Source organism: Styela clava, chromosome 3, assembly GCF_964204865.1.
Source record: "Styela clava chromosome 3, kaStyClav1.hap1.2, whole genome shotgun sequence".
Classification (NCBI taxonomy): Eukaryota; Metazoa; Chordata; class Ascidiacea; order Stolidobranchia; family Styelidae; genus Styela; species Styela clava.
Window position 1 is genome coordinate 13518865 of NC_135252.1, and position 20175 is coordinate 13539039.

Here is a 20175-nt window from a genome sequence, read left to right on the forward strand (position 1 = left end):
TTTTTGCATATAATATTCCTGACCCTACCCTGACTTCGTCATCCAAAAATTACGTCAATGCGAATTCACAATAACGAAATAGAGCTTGCCTAATAATAGCGACCATAATGCAATCGTGCTAAATACGCCTGTGTGTCCGCTATGGGTGTAGTTTCGTACCTCAATAACTTCTATTAGGCTTAGCGTAACAATTTTTGTATATAATATTCCTGACCCTCACCCGACTTCATCATCCAATAATTACGTCACTGCAACGTCACAATAACGAAATAGAGCTTGCCCAATAATAGCGACGTTATTCGTAATGGCACCTATGGATGTAGTTTCTTACCTCAATAACTTCTAGTTAACTTAGCGTAACAGTTTTCGCATATAATATTCCTGACCCTCACCTGATTTCGTCATCAAAAAATTACGTCAATGCGAATTCACAATCACGTCATAGAGCTTGCCAAATATACGTACGATCACCCAAAATGGCATCGGCGCCGATGATAAAGAACTTACTAACGTCAGCGATCTCTCTCATATTGGATCGTCGTGACGAAAAAACGAGAGAAATAGTCGTTCGATTTCGGGTGCGCAGACGAGCGCGTCTCGGATGACAGTTCGTAGAGTTTAAGGGACTGTATTATGTCACTGTGACGTCGTAGAGACGTAATTTTTGGATGGCGTAGTCAGGGTGGGGGTTAGGATTGACACATGCAAATATTGTTATTCTACGCCCACCAGAAGTATGTTAGGTACGAAACTACATGAGACCCCGTCGTATCCCGCTAGCATTGTTGGCGAACCTATCACATGTGAAATCAATTCTAATTGGTCCTGTTCGGACGTTCCGAATGTAACATTGAACAACGCTTTTTTAAAGGTTCTATCTACAGAAAAGCATGCTTGGGCGAATAAGTAAATTCTCAATGCTTAAAAACGGCAGACTATTTCATTATTCTTTATTCCTTTTGCTGTACAAAAAAATCTAAATTCGGACCATTTGTATCGTTAGCGTCTATTCCTTTCTATTTTTCGAACTGAACTCTATATTTAGACAGAGAATATGTGCATGAACTCTCGATGACAATATGGTCAATGAAGACTGCCGGGATGGCTTTTAAATGTAGGCCTACCGTATGTAGTAAAATCGGAAACTGTAAAGTTACAGGAGGCGTCCTGCTCTGAAGTCAAAAAAATATGTTAACCCTAAATATATGCACACTAGTACTGTAGTATCTACTTTTCACCACAATTTTGTGACAGGTCTGCAGATTAAGACGTTTTAAAATTATGGAAGATGATACCAACGCCGTCACTGTTAGTACAGACCAGGAGGATTTATCCGATGAAACTAAAATGACGATACCAGGTGTAATGTATATTAGCACTATTCCACCAGGAATAACGCCAATACATTTGAAACAAGTGTTTGAAAGATATGGAGAAGTTGGCCGAATTTTTCTTCAACCAGATGGTAAGAATACATTCGTGAAAGTACATTTCCTGTGCACAAAGCCACAGTGCTATGGGCTTAGTAATCACTATGAGGATGTTTAAAGAATTCAGTAGTTTAAAGTAAGGTACCGGTAGTATACCTGTGTACAGAAATATATACATAATCTTTCTTGACCTTCTATTCAAATTTGATCATGGTTTGTTCCAAAATCAATTAATCAAGGCGCGGCGGTGTGGCTCATCGTGCTGAGCATTACAGCATTAGGAATACGCTCGCCACCACACCTCTGATTACACTGCATGAGTTCGCAGGTTCGAATCCCATGCGGGGATGGTTATGTGAGAAAGGATTGCTGGACTACTCGCCTCACTACGGTTTCCTCCACCATCAAGTCCATGCTTTCGAAAACAAATAACTAACTAATCCAGTAATCCCATACATGACATGGAATGGTAACCGGATGAGAGGCTGTGATTCATAGTAATAATCTATTGTCTCTTTTTTCAGAAAAAGGTAAAAAAAGAGGGAAGAGGAAAAGAACCACTTTTACAAGAGGAAGATATTCTGAAGGATGGGTGGAAATGGCTGACAAAAAACTCGCTAAACGAATAGCATTAACTTTAAATAATACTCCTGTTATGGAATGGAAGAAGTCGAAATGTGTTGATTATATTTGGAATGTTAAATATTTGCACAGGTTCAATGTTACATGTTTGTACAACTATTGGTTGAGAATTTTTTCATTAAATAAGAAGAAATTAAATAAATACGAGTGCACATCTTGCAACAATTCAGTTATTGAAAACAGTGTTTTACATAATTTCAGAATATTTTTGTTTCACATACATCTGATGTAAAAAATTGTTATTTCAAGTTTTGAAATATCTTAGACTAATTTAAAATATAACTTTCCAGGTTTCGATGGACACATCTAAATGAAAGATTATCTTATGAACGCGCAGTGCGACAACAAAAAATGCGAACAGAATTTGCCCAAGCTAGACGAGAGACTGAAGCTTTTATTGCTAATGTTGACGCAAGCAAGAAGTGGGCCAACATCAAGGAACGAAAACAAAAGAAGGGAATTAAACTAACTGAAACAAGGAGAGAAAATGAAATCAAACAAAGGAAAACTGTTGCTGAAATGAGAAAGGAAAAATCTAGTGCTGGAATTGAATCAAAGTCCAAATCTATTTTGTCTAATATATTTGCATCTTGAAGCCAATAGAAGGGGGCGAGTTCGAGGTGTGATGCCAACATTGACCTAGGAATTGTATACAAGATTTCCAATTGCTAACAGGACACAACCAGAGGAGGTTTAATATGACAGATCTTCACTTCCAGATTCAATTATTTTCCTTTAAATCTATAATGGCCCCTTGATCACCATGACGTTTTCTAGTGCAGTGAAAATAAACAGTGAACTGGCTTAGTGGCTTTTGGGATTCTGGGTGCTATTCATCACAATTGTTTCCACTATGCTATTAGTGTTTACCTGTGTACATCAAGATATGTGATGTCTTGCGAATTATCAAGTTCTAACAAACTAAACCTAAATGCAGCATAAACAGCTAACAAAAAAATCTAATTCCAATAAAAGCTGTTTCTTATTGTTTTAGTTGAAATGTGTATGGCCAACTACATATTATCAGATTTGATTTTCAGTATTTTGATAATTTTGTTTAGATTCTCAACTTGTGGATTTATATAAAATAGTCATTGCTTTCTTCTGCAACTCGCTAATATAGTAACTTGCCCCCACTTGTCTTCTATAATGAGTAGACTTCCTATGAAGCAGTGCATTATTTAGATATATATATATAAAAAATGTATGCGTGTGTGGGTATTCGTTGTAGGCTCTTTCTTATTATGCACGTCACAGTTGCTTATGAAATCTACTGGCTTGTTGCTATACTAAACCATAGTATGTCACCTCTCCCCACTTACCGGTATTAATTTAGTATTGAGTGGGTGTACTTTGACAAGACTGTTCGGTCATGGAGTCCCAGGCATATTCACATGCCTGGGCTATTGGTACAATAAATCTTCATTGTACACAAGTGTATGTGATCTATCCAATACAATGTACAATTTGTTTCTAATCTTTACAGAATTAACACAACAATAGATACCATGAATAACATTGCAAATAATTTTCCAATGGAGAAGTCTGTACCGAATGTGATGCTGTCTGTGGAATCACTTCCCGAAAGTAAGGTGCAAGAAATATCACTAAATGGTACTGAAACTTACTTCAAAACATTAACAATGTCTGAGAATCTTTGTAAAATGGCAACCAAAATTGACTTTCTCAATACTGAAGAGGATAGTAAAGAAGAGGATGATAGTGAAGTTCATACATCGTCTTTTCAAACTCAACGATGGCCTTGGGAAAGTATTCGTAACCACCTTCAGCAAGCTCTTACAGAGATTAATGTCCTAACTGATGTGTTGACGATTACACAAAATAAGGGACCACCAAAAAACGAGGCAACCATGACTGAAGGCGGAAAATATATGATGTTCGATCATGCTCGAAAAGAAGGTACAACAGCAGTAAAATTGAGTCAACAATTACCGACAAAGAAAAAGGGACTGAATGCAGCTGCTGATATACTCTTGAAAGGTGAGAAAAGTCTGAGGAACGCCGGAGAAGAAGTTGTGCCTGATCTTGGATACCATTTTCATCTTCTCAAACTTCGGAAGTATTGGAGAATTCGTAAAGTTGGATCTAAGGTACTTGGTGATTTTAGTTATCGGACAACTGGGTCTGATTACGGGCAGCCGGGCAACTTTGAAGTGATCAAAGCCACAACTGATGATGCTGATTCTGAAGAAACCAAAAGCTCCATGCCATATTCGTTCCCACAAAAGCCTTTAGATAGAGTTTCTCAACAACCAGGGCTTAAAGTGATCATTGGTGCTGATTTAAAATCCTCGACATGCATCCGTTTGTGCCTCAAAAACAGCGGAGAATCAGATATTTCCATTGACCTTCCAAATTTACCCCATTTTGACAGCCTTATAATTCCAAATGAACCAGAATGGCATAAGACATTGAGTAATGCCCAGAATACTCTTTTGTGCCGAGAATTGTTTAACAAGCTTGCGAAAGAAGCTGTACAGCTGAAGACTAGTGCAACGGTAATTCCCTTTTCTGTGGTGGGCAGTAAAATAAGCACAAAAATATTCCCTGAAATGGAATTTTCTATAGAGCTCATTAGGAAAAATTTGAATGAAACATCCCATCAAAATCTGCCCCGAAAAGCAATCAGAACCGAAGGGCATGGTATATTTAGTCTAAAACTGGCATCTATTAAGCTTTTACTTGATCAACACAAAAAGATGTTCAAGGTACCAGCTCCCCATCCTGTGACGGCGACGTTTGGTCTCTCAAAAATTCAACGCAAAGCACCAACAACTCCATTTGTTCTCTCGCAAGTTCAAACTTTTACAGAAACTGAAGGAAAGTCCATGATAGAGCATTTAGTGGGAATGGCAAAGCATTGGGAACTAAAAAGAAGAGTTTGCAAAGTAATTGATATGCTGGGAAATTCTATAAGAGATCCATACATGCAAGCACATTGGTCAACTGTTGGCAGTCCTATGGAAACAAGTGTATGTATTGTTATTACAAGTGCAGGTTATGAAGCTTGCAATAGGACTTTAGTCAATATGACTGTTGGTACAGATAATGTGAAAGCAGTACAGAAAGATGGGCATGCAGTATATTTATCTTCAAATTTCCACCATATACATGATTATCTTCTTTCTCTGTTATGTTCGCATCAACTAAATACCATACAAGAATTATGTAATATTTTGGGTTGGACCATCCAACACTTCTCCCTACACTCGGGTATTGGACACAAAACTGCATTTGGAAGCGCTGGAACTCTAATGGCTGCTTCTCGTAGTGGTAATTCTGCAATATCCGTTCGTTGTTGGATCGAACGTAAGAATGGTCGTTCTGTACCGGATGATCAAATTTGTTATGTGGTACACGAGCAAACTATTCATCCAGACACTTTGGAAGGTGAATTCTTGAGTCAATCATCTTACCAATACTCTGAGCAAAGCTCGATTCAGAATCCAAAATGGTCGCTCGTCGGTGCTGAATGGCGACAGGTAGATTGGATAAAATTATATGGAAAGTTTTTCATTTCTAAAGTGGAGAGTTTGTTGACATTTTCAAATACTAATTAATGAAATGTGAAGCATGTGTTATCACTATATAGATTCTATGCACCAGTTTGTGCCATTTATGTGGGATCGTTGCCAACTCCCCATGCAGTTTGGTTCATGTTGCCTACATATGAAAAACAAAAATATTTTGTGGAATATGTGGGGAGAATTAAAAATGGTTGGAAAATTTTTGTGCATATATTTTCAACAAAAGTGTACTCGACCCTTTTTGCATCTTAAGTAGAAGCTATAATACGATGGTCATTTCATGTTCTGACAGTTTAATATATTTAGCTGTTTAATATAATTTTGTGATGCGGTAGATGTGTTATCTTCTGTTTTGTATTTTCTTATTTGCGGTTAGTAGACTTGCTGCTCAGAAATAGTTAGTCCTCACAATATTTAAAATCAGCACATTCCTATCACCGCAAATTCATTTTAGCAATACCTTTGGCATCTCATCTATGGTTGGATTCCATAATGAGTGGGGTCTTTAAGGTTCACAAAATATCATCCCTGAATGTCAAAACACTAAATAATCTGGACGCAAATTTGATGTCACTCATAACAAGGAGAATCAACAGGCACCCATCAATTTTCAAACTAGGTCTGTAGAACCTCTTAGTGCGTCACTCGTCTAGCAGGAAGCGACCATATATGTAATGCAAGCAGGGAGGTTCATTTTTCTAAATATTTACTAGCGTTGCTTCATTTAAGGTTCGATTTCTGCACTGCTTGTGCGATCAGTCTGCAGCTTAGTGGGTGTTCCGCATTCATGCCTAAAGAGAGTGAACAGCTTTGGTGATTGTTGTGGTGGAACACTCTCGACCTTGGGGCGCAGAGGGCATGGCCCAGCCATGACTGGAGCTGGGTATTAGGAATTCATGTTATTATTGCTGAATTATATAACTTCATCAGGATATCAAAGAACTGATTTAGGAGGTAATGATTTTAAGTGATTACAAAATTCAATATATGCTTTTTGATGCTTGACATCAGAATATGACACAATGTAAACATTTTTTTCGTCCCATGGTATATATTTATCCTGTTATTTTTTTTTAATTCTAATAATGTTCGGGTCACTTACTGCAGTTGGGGGGTTCGACATGCTTTTATTTATATATCTAGATTGACACCGCATTTTCTGACATCTCCCTGGAGTCAAAACTTCCACCTGGAATCTGATGCAAATCTCCGATCATCTATGCACACATATGTTCACTTTTTTCATGCCAATATCTGCATAAACTAGGTACATATGACATTTTATATATAGCCTATAGCGCTCAGGGTCGGAGAGTTTGTAAATTTTTTTAAATCCCAGAGCTACTTCATGGAAAAATATCTTTGCTGACAAATCATGTCAGTCACCAACACCACCTAGCATATTTGCATTGCAATTTTTTATAATAAATTTATGTAAGTTTTGCCTGCAAGGAACGTCAACCCTATGTCGCTTTCTATGCCAGCCAGATAATATAATAGCAATTCTTAATATGTACCACGCAAAACAGGTGTAACTTAATAAGACATAATGTCAACAACTTATATTTTAAGGCATACAAAATCGCACGAATCCTGTGACAGTGATGCAGCATCGAATGTTATTTCGAGAGCAGTAAAAATTGAACTTTCAACACCACATGACCCAGTCGGAAACTTGTTTTGTCCACCCTTAGTACAGCAAAGAGGACTTTCCTGAGAGAGGCAGGGTGCGAATCATGAAGGGAGAGTTATAAAAACCCTTCCTCAAAAGACCTTGTTACTCAATATTGTGCATTGCTGCAAGAATCATTCAAATCAAAATCTATTATTCATAATTTTTCAAAGGCACAGGGGCATTTAGGACACACAATCTTGTTATTCAAACAAGTCCATGCATCTGAAGCAACAGGATAACTGTTTCCATATCCAACATAAGACTGGCAATTGTACAATAAGTCACGGTTCGCCATAAAGAGTATGCAGTATTATTGGTTTTCTCTTTCTTGGGATATATATATATATTCAGATTTTATCCCACATGCTGACAAATGAAATTCGTCATGCAGCAATAAATTTCCACATCAAAGCTCACGTCAGAACAGATTGCTATTCTTGAATCCATCTCAGTTTTTATTTAACCAGTATAAGATGATTATTGGATAATTGAATCGTGTGGTGTTGTTCTACTAATTTCCGACTGGGCTGCAATTCTATGTAACATCATTTGTGGAATCAGTTTGTTTATTTGGGGAAATTGCATCTTGAACATGTCCAGGAGAATGCCTACTAGGTCCTGGTGCTCTGCCAACATTATAATATTGACGACTTTGATGCGGAGGACTTCTGCTTCTCTTGGGGTGATGGCGATAAGGAGAACCCACTCTATCAGAGTTAGGATAGTACCGGTCATCCCATTCTCCATGCCTGGAGTCCGGCCACACACGTTCTCCATAAGAAGACCTGTGATATGCTCTATCATCTCTAGGCACTCGGGGTTGTTGTTCGTACATTGATCTATGTTCATATCCTTGTCGCCTAAATTCTTCTTCTCGATGGTATCGGTAAACTTCGCCTGGCCAACTGCGGTCCGGCCGTCGAGAATCACTGCTATGAGAAAATCTAAATGGATAATCAACGGAATGCCGTCAACAAAACAAAATTGCGACAAGAACAAAAATGAATGAAGAGAAAATCACCTAAAATCTTCGTCGCCGAAACGACGATCGTCGCGTGACAGATTTCTGGGATGACCCTGTCCATGGTATCTGCAATATGTACAATAGCTTAATATTTAACTATTCACCAGTTTTCTTCAACGTATATTAGCACCAATGTAATTGTCACACAAAATCATCATATGGCATACCATAAATGAACACAAAATACAATGCGAATTGAACACACAATCAAATTTACCGTGAATGACCTCCCGGTGATTCTCTCCCAACTCTATCATCGGGTCTAAATTAAAGTTGATACAAATTAAAGCTGAGTGTGTACTTGTAACGAACTATTGTCTATTAAAATACATTTACAATATCCATATCATTTAAATGTCAGTTAAAGATTCAATTCATCACAAGCAGTTTAAACCATGCCATTTAGTTAACGACAATTAGTTATGTAAATTAGAATAGGCCTTCGGTTGTTAGTTAATATAACTACCGTGTTTCCCCCAAAATAAGACGGTGTCTTATTTCAATTTTCTTTTGAAAAATACCACTAGGGCTTATTTTCGGGGGATGTCTTATAATTTTATTTATCAAAAACAAAATTAGAAAGTACAGAATTAGGAGATTTTCAAATATAAAAAATATTAAAACCGATATCCATTTACTTAAATGACACGTTTTCCTCTCTCACACGTTTTAGATTAATCATTTATACGTATGGGAGAGATTTCTTGCTATCGACCAGGTAAAAAAATGTGCGTTATTGACTAGGTCTTATTTTAAGGGGGGGCTTATATTAAAATCATTCCTAAAATTCAGGCTAGGTCTTATTTTCAGGGTAGGTCTTATTTTCAGGGTAGGTCTTATTTTCAGGCTAGGTCTAATTTTCAGGGTAGGTCTTATTTTCAGGGTAGGTCTTATTTTCAGGGTAGGTCTTATTTTCAGGCTAGGTCTTATTTTCAGGCTAGGTCTTATTTTCAGGGTAGGTCTTATTGTCAGGGTAGGTCTTATTTTCAGGGTAGGTCTTATTTTCAGGGAAACACGGTATTGAGTGAAGTCAGCTGCTGTAATACCACCCATATCAAATAATCCTTAACTTTACCTTGAGAGAGTAATAATGCGTATTATCATTGAGAATGTGGGTTTTTTGCCCACCAGATGCATTTTTCTCCAGGAAAGTTGGTACGTGTTGGAACCCCACAAATATTATTTTGTCTAAAACTTGCACTGCTCTCATATTGCCAGCGAATGCCATGCTTATTGTAATTGTAATGACCAATATATGACTTGTCTATTCCACTGTTTGGTAAGCTATAATGACTCGGACTGTATCTTTCCTTTATCCCGATATCTCCCGATGTTCCTCCGATTAAACTATATTGTGAGAGACAATTTTCTGTTGCACCACTCTGATATCGATCATTCTGAATTTGACTGCTACTTTGAAAATAATGTATGACTTGCTGGCTCTGTTGGTAAATTCCGCTAAACTGTGATGTAAGTACTTCACTGTTGCTTTTGCTCAAACTCAATGTGCTGCTGTTGGTAAAGAATAAATATGAACCCGAGTCATGATGACCAATTGAAACTGAATCTCTAATATTTATCTGAAACGATTTAAAATTCATTCACAGATAACTAGTGAATTGTATCTAATATGGATACTTATTGCATCGATAAATAAACTGTTTAACGTCTCACAGCCTTACATAGCGATTCAATCAACCCTCTACGATTCATTCTCACTGATGTCTAGACAATTTTTATATATAATGAACAGATTTCTGCTAGAAACAAGTTTGGGACAATGATATTTCTCACCTTTCATGAAAGTTTTCACCTTTTCTATTTGCTGGATGTGGAGGAACCCTGGAAAAATAAACACGGAAATATTATCATAGTATTTCATTTTATCCAGGTGAATATACAGTTTTAGTAAGTCTTGGATTTTTCAGTATTCCCCTACAACTTTGCTCAAAAGTGAGACATCTTTGTTTTTGGGTGAGTGCGCACAATCTTGCTTCAGGAAAGTTTCTTTAAAGAATTATATGGAAAGTTCAGAGTATATAATGGTAGCTACAGCTTAAAGCAGTGGTTCTCAAACGGTGGGGCGTGTCCAACAAGGGGGGTGGGGCGGGTCCAACAAGGGGGGGTGTAGACAATTTCCTGAGGGGGCGGGAAGCTAATTAAAAATAAATATTTGTTAGATTTGATCTTGCCCGCCATATTTTGGATATTTACGCACTATCCACGTATTCTCAACATGTTTTTAAATAAAAAATACTTTGTTATTTGTAGCTTATTGTTAGCTAGTTATTTTTGACATGGGGCGCGAGACTTCACAAATTCTAAAAGCGAGGCGCGGGTTCAAAATGTTCAAGAACAACTGGCTTAAAGAATGGGTAGGTTTGGAAAAAACATGAAATTTAGATATATTTCAATTCAACTAACTGTACAACTCTGCGCATTTTTTTCATTATTCACTTTATGCTCCTACAATGTCCAATTTATTTCTTCTGGCTACAGGCAAGAAGCAGGTTTCCTAATCCTACTGATGTTTGGAGACTTAGTGTTTAATAAATATATATTATGATATATTTTAATATTTTTTACTTTGGCCATCCCAGAAATGACACCAACAAAAAGAATTCGCTTCAACGCAAAATATAAATGACTGCCTTGTTTGGAAAACATCACTGAATACATTTTAATATCTTACAGATTATCAAAAATTAATTTTATTTTTGTCAATTAAATTGTTATTTGTGTAACATGAAATCAAGTACCTTTCTCTATGCCTTGATTCAGAAGTATTAAAAGAACGTTTTGGAGCAGTCGTCGGTCCGTCACCTGCACCGCCTCTGTTTTTATTCGGTGAATGATTTCTTTTCTTCCCCGCAACATTCTAAATCAAAAGAAATATCTGTTAAATTGACTAAGGTCACTCAGTAAACCCAATTGTATCCGATACATTATCTTGTTCAACAACCATGCTGCAATCATCAGAAGCAGATATAAGAACAGTGAAGTGTGGAACTGTAATAAATTTAAGTGACCAAACGAGCAGCACACCAGAAATTAATAAAATATTACAAATCAAAAATACCGGGAGTATAGTTTCAACTAGATGCGAAATATTCCGTAAAATGCAGGCCCTGAGACCCAGTCTGATTCCCCATCTATCCGTTCTAATTTTGCTTGTCAACTTGATATATTTCATAAGTACAACAATAGAGATAATAATAATAACAATATCCGTAGGATGAGGGAAGTCGGTAAGCGGCTAAATCATGTGGTGAACTACAATCTCTCTTCTAGTTTGCCAGTCCATTTAGAGCAGGGGTGGGCAACTTCTCTAGTCGGCGGGCTAGATGTGGGAAAATGAAGACCTCGGTGGGCCGGATTATTACAAAAAATACTTTGGTATCCAATTTTTGTTAAATGCTCGACACTTTTTGTCAATTTTACATTTATTGGGATATTCCATGGTTAATAAAACTCAATATAAAATCTAATTTCTAAAATATATTTATATTCAGAATCCAAATATAAATATAAATGTTAAAAGTAGTGGGGACTGTTTACAACGCTCTCTGCTTTGACCTTATATTGTTTGTTTAACAAGTGTGCTAACGCAATTGTTTTTTCACCAACACAATTGTTTGTTTCACCAGCTCGCACTGACAGTGCGGTGAGAGTAGAGCGATCGGCAACTTTCAGGAATGATGCGTCAGACCACATTACAGAGTGTGGATGGGTACAGTCAGCGGGCCGGTCAAAATCTTGAAATCTAGGGCCGTATGTTGCCCACCCCTGCTTTAGAGTGTGTTAATATTCGTGTAACCAATTATTCGTTCCAGATGCATAGATCTGTGAACATTGATTCACGCAGGTGGTTGAAAAATTATTTCACTCGATAACAAAGATTTGAGAAATATTTTTAAAATTATAAAATTAAGTTAACAAATTAAGTTAACAAAAATACAAACCTTACGGGGTGACGAATTTGAATTTTTCTCAAATTTTGAATCAGAAGTATTTCGATGAGTTGAGTGATCACCAGATCCAAGATGAGAATGCTTTACCTATAAAGTAGAGTTGAAATGATTAAAAAAAAAAATATTGATTTGCCACCACGATAAAGATGTTAATCCTAATTATATACGTCATATTACCAAACGTAGCATAAAGATTTGCCTGTGAATAATTACCCAGCAAAATTTGAGCTCAGATTAAAATTAGCAACTTCTTCCATCTTTGAACTCTAATATTTGAATTATCAGTCAAAAATGCGATTTTTCACAACCCCAATAACAACAACAATCAACCCCAACTAATAGCAAGCGATGATAATATTTAAGTCGGAGAAAGAAGAGGCATGAGGGTAAAACCTAGAACATGAAAGATTGAGATGCCTCAAAAAGGTATTCAGTCCAAAAATTAAGCAGGCCAATCGAGACACACTATCACTATGATGCACAAGTTAACAAATAGCAACTGTTCTTTACCTTATTTTTGTCACGTTCCTGCTCTCTTTTCCGAGAAGCTCTTTTATAAACTTTATGTAATCGTTGTGCATTGAATTCAGTGAATTTTGAAACGAATATCCACAAATTTCTGAAATGTGTAAACCGAATTATTGATTAATAATACCTTGTCCTAACACTTTGTGGAATTGAATCTTGTTAGCAAACTGAAAGAAACACTGAATTTCATGAGTATTTTGGTGGTTAAAGTTTGCTTTTCTGACATGGTTTTCAATAACTTTCTACTAAATCTATAAAACTTACAAAGAGTCTTTCGGCTAGTTTTGTGATGTCAAAAAAGAAGTTTAATATTGATAGAGGTAAAAACTCCGCCCAATTTAACATAGTTTTCGTTAATTTGTATTAAATTCAAAATTATTTATAAAAATACCTACCAAATTTTCGAAATCACAGCAACCTACTGAAATCATATTTAAAAAAATCAAAACCCACCGTCTCCACGTCTTAATTGCCACTAGATCACCATGACACTCCTTCAAACATTCGAGAACTCGATCACCAATTTTCAAAATACAATTCTTCATATGTTCAGCCTGAGCTTTCTCATCATTGTTTGTACCAGATGGCCGCCTGACAAAATTGAATGATTCCATGATTGAAGATAAAATACTACTTGAAATTGCTTTTTGATACCAGGTACTAACCATTATAGGTTGTGGTTACAGAAATTTACACTCAACTCAAAAACCCCAAACTCGGGGCTGATAAAAATTTCAACTCCACCCCCATAAACAATTTTTATGGGGGTGTAAAACAAATTTCATCAACAAAAACTCTGGAATATGCTAATTGATTTTTGTGTTTGCTAAGAATGCTTTGTCATCTTCATGCTTTCAGAGCTTCACCCCTAAATTTTAAGTTCAATTACCACCACCAGTTGAATACAGATAAAAGCATTTCAGTCTCCCAATTTTTGAGAATACTTTACTACAGCTCTGATTCCGGGAGAGTTAAAAATATATGACCATTATATCAATTAAAACATGAAGAGTGAGAGATTTTATTATTGACCAATCAGAAAATATCTAATGATACGGTTGACACACAAAATAAAGAAAAACTCAATTTATATCTTACTTATCTAATAGTTTTAAAGCCTTTTTAACAGGCCTCATTCGTTCCTTGCAATCTTTGAATGTATCGAGATCAAGTTCACCTGAAAACTCATCTTCAGCTGAAAATTGAAAATAAAAACAGTAACTCATTAGATTCGAATTTAGGTGTTAATGATAATTTATTACTAGAGATTTTTCTGTAAGCCTTCTTATAAAGTATTTCAATTGAATACTCGGGAAAATAACGAAATAAAGCTGAAAGTTTATGTTCCAACTATATTGTCATTATAATGATAATTTAATTGAGACTTGTTGGGGATAGGATTTTCATATTTATCCCAGGCAGAGAAGAGTTGATTAGATGAATTTTCGACTGCATACCAAATTCCTCGATTATGAGGATAGTTAACCAAGGGCCTAGATGCTGTAGGAAGTCATAAACGACATCAGTTATCCTGCGCAATATTGGAATCTCCATTGTGATAAAAATAATTACCTATTGGCACTGGATCTGCAGCAGCAGTGATATGTACTGGTCCATCAGATGCTTTTCGTTCCGTTTTATGTTTTTCCTACAAAAAATGAATGATATGAATTGAACACGCTGATCTTGAAGTTTTGATTTTGATCATAATCTCTGTGATATAGCATTAAATTTATCGCCTGTGAATCAGTGTTCACTAATCACTCGCACTTGGGTTCTGGAATGGCAGCCAATTTCCAAAAGTATGTAATCGAAGTACAAAGTAATCAGAGTAAAAAACAAACTCTGGGGAACAATATTCTAACAATATTTTGACAGCATCGTTTGATTTTCTATTTGCAATTATACTAGATTTGTATCATATCTATTCACTTATGGTTACATGATACAGTATATTCAGATTGATAAAATTGGTTGATTATTTGATTGCTTTCTGATAAGATTTAGAGTCCTTAAAACAGAGCTTATATCTGTTTCATAAGTCTGCTTGGAAGTACATAGTTGTTTTGGCTTGGTTCTGATATATACGGTATATTCATTATTGTTAAGTTTGAGTCGGGCTGACTATCTGATTCAGGAGTGATTCATTGATTCGAAATAAATTCAAATTAGCGATATTACAGACACAGTACCATAGTATGGTAGTTACTGAAGGATAAAATAAAAATGAGAAAGTACTGTCATTGCCCAATTTTCGAACATACAATTGCTGGCTTGCTTTAATTTTGTGAGTCTACAAACCACTGTTTAGACCGTACCATTTAAAAACAATGTTATATATTACTTGAAAAATAAAAACTTACTGATTTTTTTTTATCGTTTGAATGAGTGTTTCCAATTTCTTCTTTCAATTTCTCGTTCTCTTTCGTTTTGTGTTTTCTCTTTATTTTACGATTTTTGGTCTAAGAATAAAGGAAGTTGTTCTAGAAGTTTGAAACTGACAAATTTATCTCAGACCGACTTAATTTCTCATATAGCTTGCAAGTTCCCATTGCTATACAGTAGTTAGAGAAATTCGTGAATCATTGTAAAGTGATAGAAACTGAACATGGTAATGCAAAATAATTTAGGAAAACGTTGCTCTGATTTATCTGACATCAGGTAAATGTCAAATTTTTATAATGATAAATTTGAAACAACAAAACTCTAAATTCTTACTTATATACAATATAAAATTTCACACAAATTCGAACGTATTCAATATTTTCATCACTTCCGCGGACTGTCCCGTCATTAACCCATTGTAGAATTATTACAGCAAGATGACTAGAGACCAAGTTATGTTTTTGTCATAGCTTTGATCAATTACATTGATGGGACAAAACCTACCTCTGTACTATTTTTATTATTCACTGTATTTTGATTTGAGTGATTTTCTTTAGTATTATCAGAATTCTTTGCATTTGATTTAGGTTTCTTTTGCATTTTTCGTGAACTTGAATCTTTCTTTGTTGCCGAGGTTGTTGTATTCACCATTGGAGTTGATAAAGATCCAGGTTCCGCATCACTATCATCGTTTATTTCCACTCTGGCTTTTGACTTTATTTTACGACTTCGTTTCTTCGACTAAAAACAAGGGGGATTTGTAGGTAAACATTGTTGTACTTCATACATCAATGTTAAGAAATCTGAAAGCCAACTATAATTATACTCATTCTCCGTGTTGGGGAGGTAAGCCACCTATTTTGAAGACTCTGAGTGACTTGATCATTTTAATGAAAAGACTTGTCTAACCGCCAAGCCAAGAGAATTGACCTGAGACTCTTAAGTAAAAAAGTTTGGGGTGAATGAAGCAAAAAATTTCGATGAAACACGAGTTACCACGTAAATTAATGCTGTACTGAGAAAAATCTAAAACCTATGAGATTGTTAGAGCAATAAGTCAAAATAGGCAGTGTCGATGGTAAATGTTATCAGTAAATGATTAAATCCTAGTTCGACTTTCAGAATAACACTAGCTTAGCCATATCGCTCAATATTCACCCATTTTACAGTTGTTTATGAAATTTACTACAATTCTGTTTCAACCAGACTTGGGAACTAGGAGTGCAGGGACATACCTCGACTTGGGAATCAGATCCTGAGGGGTATAGGGTTCACTGTCGAAATTTTCTATTGGAACGAACAAATGTTTGCACGCGCCATAAAGCGCAGTGACAAGACCAGATTAAAACTCGATGGTACTCACGACTCGGGGTTTAGAGAACTGTACCCAACGCCGACCATATTACAATATGAATCTTTTCGCCAAAATGCACAAAACCACAAATACTTACTGATGCCATATCATCATTTTTTGAATTCACATCAGCCTTCTTTCCTTGTCTTACTTTTCTGGCAACCCTGGATGCTGCTGCGGATAGAGCTGAGTTTGATACTGATGTAATTCCTGTAGGAGCTCTACCAAGTTCTTTAGTTTTCCTCAATAATTTCATCAAATATTCCACTCGACTTTGTAATTGTTTGGCTTGTGGTTTCTCATTATTCGGCCGCAGTATCTATAAATCCAAGATGCAAAAACGTTGTATAAAAAAATTTAAAACAGTAATTCTGTGGGTGCAATTAATAGTTATCTATGATTTATTGAACATGCTAAAAACTTTCGATTGAGATATAACCACCATTCAAGTTGAGTTCAAATCTAATACAATAAATATACTAAGTTAGGAAGTAGGAATTCGCATCAAATTCTCATTTCAAAGCAGACTGTGTGACAAATCTGATTGCTTTAAAAATTTTATTCGAGTCTATTTTAAAAATCAATAGTAGAAATGATGTGAAGTCATTTGATTAGCCATTGACGGCGGTGGTTCCAAAATTGTGAATGTTAATATATTTTGAGTTCATTGAAATATCGAATTTTTAAGTCAAAATTGATGCATTACAGGAGTCTCTGTTAAATCTTCAAAATTTGATAATCGAACCTTTCTAGATAATTGTAGTGAAGTATCTGATTGAATTTGTTCCCAACTACCCATTCCATACTCATAAATACCAATTAATAAATTTGAGTCATCTTCTGATGTCCATTCACAATCCCATCCACGAATCGGTTTGACTGGAATAGTTAACCTGAAACTATTAAAACAAAGTATAGATAACAAATTTGTTGGTCATGATGGTGTAGTAATTAAAGCGTTAGGCCTAAGTATGAAGGCATAGGAAGAGTTCTTGGGTTCATACCCCATTCCCACCACCTTATTTAGGGTGTAATAAAATTGGTAGGCCTAATAGGAAAGATTCATGTCCGACAAAATATAGTCGTAACTAATGTCTCAAAGTTCATACCCCATACCCACCGCTCACCGAGGGTGTAACGAATTGGGTAGGCAAAATGCTAACTGAAAAGATTCAGATCCTGAAAAAAAGTCATTACCGAATTGTGCATGGCCTTGTTCAAAAGTAATCTAACAAAGATTTCATTATTGAACGAACATACTTTTTTCTTTCCTCTGCAACTTTTGACATAACTTCCACTAATGGTTGTAATTCTTCGATACACGCCATTGTTGTTTTTACAGATACTGATGCACCGCCGATACGAAATGAAGGTCCTCGCTTAGAGTTCTGTTGAGTGGGTTGATCGACTTCCTATAATCAAAATGCTTTGGAATGAAATTTTCAGAGATGACTTGTCTGCAGGGATGTCCACAGTTATATTCAAAATCAAATTTTCCAATTAAAAATTTCAGGCATTTCACATCTGATATGGAAGTTAAGAAATAGAAAATCAATCAAGACAATGACTATTTAATATGTCTGTACTATTCTGCAATAAAAAATTAAATTTCTATCAATATACAAAGAATTGTGATAATTTTTTTTGATGAATATGACCTTTCTTAGAAATATTTAATACTCATCTTAGAATATATTCAAAAGAGTAAGTTTTTGAATTCTTGTCAACTCTGCTTATACATTGAGCAAAGTGTTCTTGAAAATTATGCTTTTTTGTTCAAGAGACTTTGCCCGAAGTATGACCAGAAAATATGAGAGGAAATGCCAGGACCTACTGGGACATCGTGGTGCATACAAATTAATGCATAAGGCTTATATAAGTTATAGTAATCATTCAAAAATAAATCTTAAAATTGAACAAATAGCCTAGGGGGCAGGATTGATTGGTTTTGCAGCTTTTCTAATACTCCAGCAGATTACCATTCCAGTTACATATAACTATCTTTCAGAAATGAATCTTATCCCAAGCTACAGTCTCTCACAGTAACTAAGCATTCATGTGACAAATTGCTCATTACTTGAAAAATAAACTTGGTTTTACCAGATTTTGAAGAAGGCTTTTATTATAAGCTTGTAATAAATCTCTCAGTTGATTATCAAGCTGAACTCCAAGTCTTTTTAAGTCGGCTTCTGATTGGACGGTTAATTCAGCATCTCGTGCAATTGAATCCAACCTAAATACAAGTAGAACATAAATAGTTGAGACATCGAGCATAGATAACTACCAAATCATCAAGGGCACAAATTTATGAAATAGCCGTTGGGTATTTTAAAAACATTGAAGACCATTTTCTATTATTGTTGGACACAGGTATGGATAATTTTGTAAAATTATTGTTGTCGTCAAGGTTTATTTTGTTGATACTGTTGGTGGAATAAAATAGATTCTCTCATAATGGTCCAAATAATTACAAATTACCAGTTGGAACCACCAGAATGCTATTACTTTAATTTTTTTTTTCAAATTTTATCAAGTTCCACGAGATCAAATATTTTACACAAATTTGTTATTTGTATGAATATCATCAACAAAGACACACACACTGCTCAGCTGCAGCCATACGTACTGGCACTGATTTTGAGGTTTTCGTATGTTCAAATAACAGGCTTTATTTAGTGTATATTTCATAGGCTAGCTGTATTACAATTTGTCATTGAACCTCCGTGCCTGTATGGGTGTATGTATATCTGAGCATAGCTGTCCTATGTTCTTACTCTCTCTGTTGCACTTAAAGATGGAGTCGTTGGCTGGCTATCACTTTTTTTTTTAAATCTGGCCTACATGGCTTGATATTTCACTCAAAATTTGCTGTTATATTTATTAAATTCATGGGAACACTTTGACATTGAACCTTTGTGTCCATATATGTGATCATTATTAGCCTTCTTGTTTGTATTTACCTTTTTATTCTTGATTTTACATTAACCTCATTAAAACTATGTATCAATTTATTATGGATAATTAAGAACACGCCGCTAAACATCGAAAAAATTAAGGCTAACATTTTTTTGTCAAATCGGTCGAAAAAATTTTCTATCAACAAACCTATCAAGTGGATCTCCAAATTTCCTGAAACTTTTTACGAATTTACGGACTTCTGTGCTCGTGAATCCAGAAAACTCATCTTTCTGTCTTCTCGTTCTACCTTTCTTCTTACTACTTGCATCATTATTCTCTTCTGCATCATCATCATCTGATGCATCGTCATCTGAATCTTCTGATCCTGCATCACTGTCACTTCCACCATTGTGTATCTGAAAAGTTTTGTGAGAAGAAGCCATAAAAATATCCTTCAATATCTACAAGAATTTAAGTGTGACTGTGGTAAAGTGCAAAGGAGTGAAACTTGTATGCATTTTAATGTGTGTATTAATTTTTAATGTTTTGAATGTATGCATTTTAAGCGTTGGAACTTATAGGTGCAGACAAAATTCAGTCTTTCCAAATAGATAGGATTCCATTATATACGAATGAGTGCCTGTCTAGAGCTTTGTTTAGAGTGAGACATCCCGAAAAACTATTTACCAATTCACAATATAGGGAATTGATAAACATATT

The 20175-nt window shown here is 35.5% G+C and overlaps 3 protein-coding genes across 5 annotated transcripts in view; 2 read left to right on the top strand and 1 right to left on the bottom strand.

The window, feature by feature from the left end:
- The first annotated feature begins 726 nt into the window (after positions 1–726).
- On the top strand, positions 727–3560 carry LOC120342746 (activator of basal transcription 1-like). The gene is made up of 3 exons (XM_039411710.2): positions 727–1465; positions 1955–2144; positions 2363–3560. The coding sequence occupies exons 1-3, from the start codon at positions 1282–1284 to the stop codon at positions 2664–2666; spliced, it is 678 nt and encodes a 225-aa protein (XP_039267644.2). The 5' UTR covers positions 727–1281; the 3' UTR covers positions 2667–3560.
- A 7-nt stretch (positions 3561–3567) lies between these two features.
- On the top strand, positions 3568–5954 carry LOC120342745 (mediator of RNA polymerase II transcription subunit 17-like). The gene has a single exon (XM_039411709.2). It carries the CDS (start codon positions 3581–3583, stop codon positions 5651–5653), a length of 2073 nt encoding a protein of 690 aa, XP_039267643.2. The 5' UTR covers positions 3568–3580; the 3' UTR covers positions 5654–5954.
- Positions 5955–7167: 1213 nt separating this feature from the next.
- Positions 7168–20175, bottom strand: part of LOC120342140 (chromodomain-helicase-DNA-binding protein 1-like) — a 30007-nt gene continuing 16999 nt past the window's right edge. For 2 of the 3 annotated variants that reach the window (XM_078110637.1, XM_078110636.1), the window contains exons 24-40: positions 19663–19871; positions 18658–18790; positions 17818–17969; positions 17303–17456; positions 16655–16876; positions 15708–15944; positions 15182–15280; positions 14391–14466; positions 13917–14013; positions 13272–13409; positions 12801–12909; positions 12282–12377; positions 11079–11197; positions 10114–10161; positions 8537–8581; positions 8317–8385; positions 7168–8239 (exon numbers count right to left, since the gene is read on the bottom strand). In XM_078110637.1, the coding sequence (XP_077966763.1) occupies positions 7831–8239; positions 8317–8385; positions 8537–8581; positions 10114–10161; positions 11079–11197; positions 12282–12377; positions 12801–12909; positions 13272–13409; positions 13917–14013; positions 14391–14466; positions 15182–15280; positions 15708–15944; positions 16655–16876; positions 17303–17456; positions 17818–17969; positions 18658–18790; positions 19663–19871 (2412 nt within the window). In that variant the 3' untranslated portion in view covers positions 7168–7830. Of the gene's footprint in view, positions 8240–8316; positions 8386–8536; positions 8582–8648; positions 9832–10113; positions 10162–11078; positions 11198–12281; positions 12378–12800; positions 12910–13271; positions 13410–13916; positions 14014–14390; positions 14467–15181; positions 15281–15707; positions 15945–16654; positions 16877–17302; positions 17457–17817; positions 17970–18657; positions 18791–19662; positions 19872–20175 lie in introns of those variants that run through there. The other variant, XM_078110638.1, reaches the window with a different exon arrangement.

Coding starts and splice junctions, on each gene's coding strand:
- LOC120342746 (XM_039411710.2), top strand. CDS start 1,282: ATGGAAGATGATACCAACGCCGTCACTGTTAGTACAGACCAGGAGGAT. Junction 1,466..1,954: donor AATTTTTCTTCAACCAGATG/GTAAGAATACAT, acceptor CTCTTTTTTCAG/AAAAAGGTAAAAAAAGAGGG. Junction 2,145..2,362: donor AATGTTAAATATTTGCACAG/GTTCAATGTTAC, acceptor ATAACTTTCCAG/GTTTCGATGGACACATCTAA.
- LOC120342745 (XM_039411709.2), top strand. CDS start 3,581: ATGAATAACATTGCAAATAATTTTCCAATGGAGAAGTCTGTACCGAAT.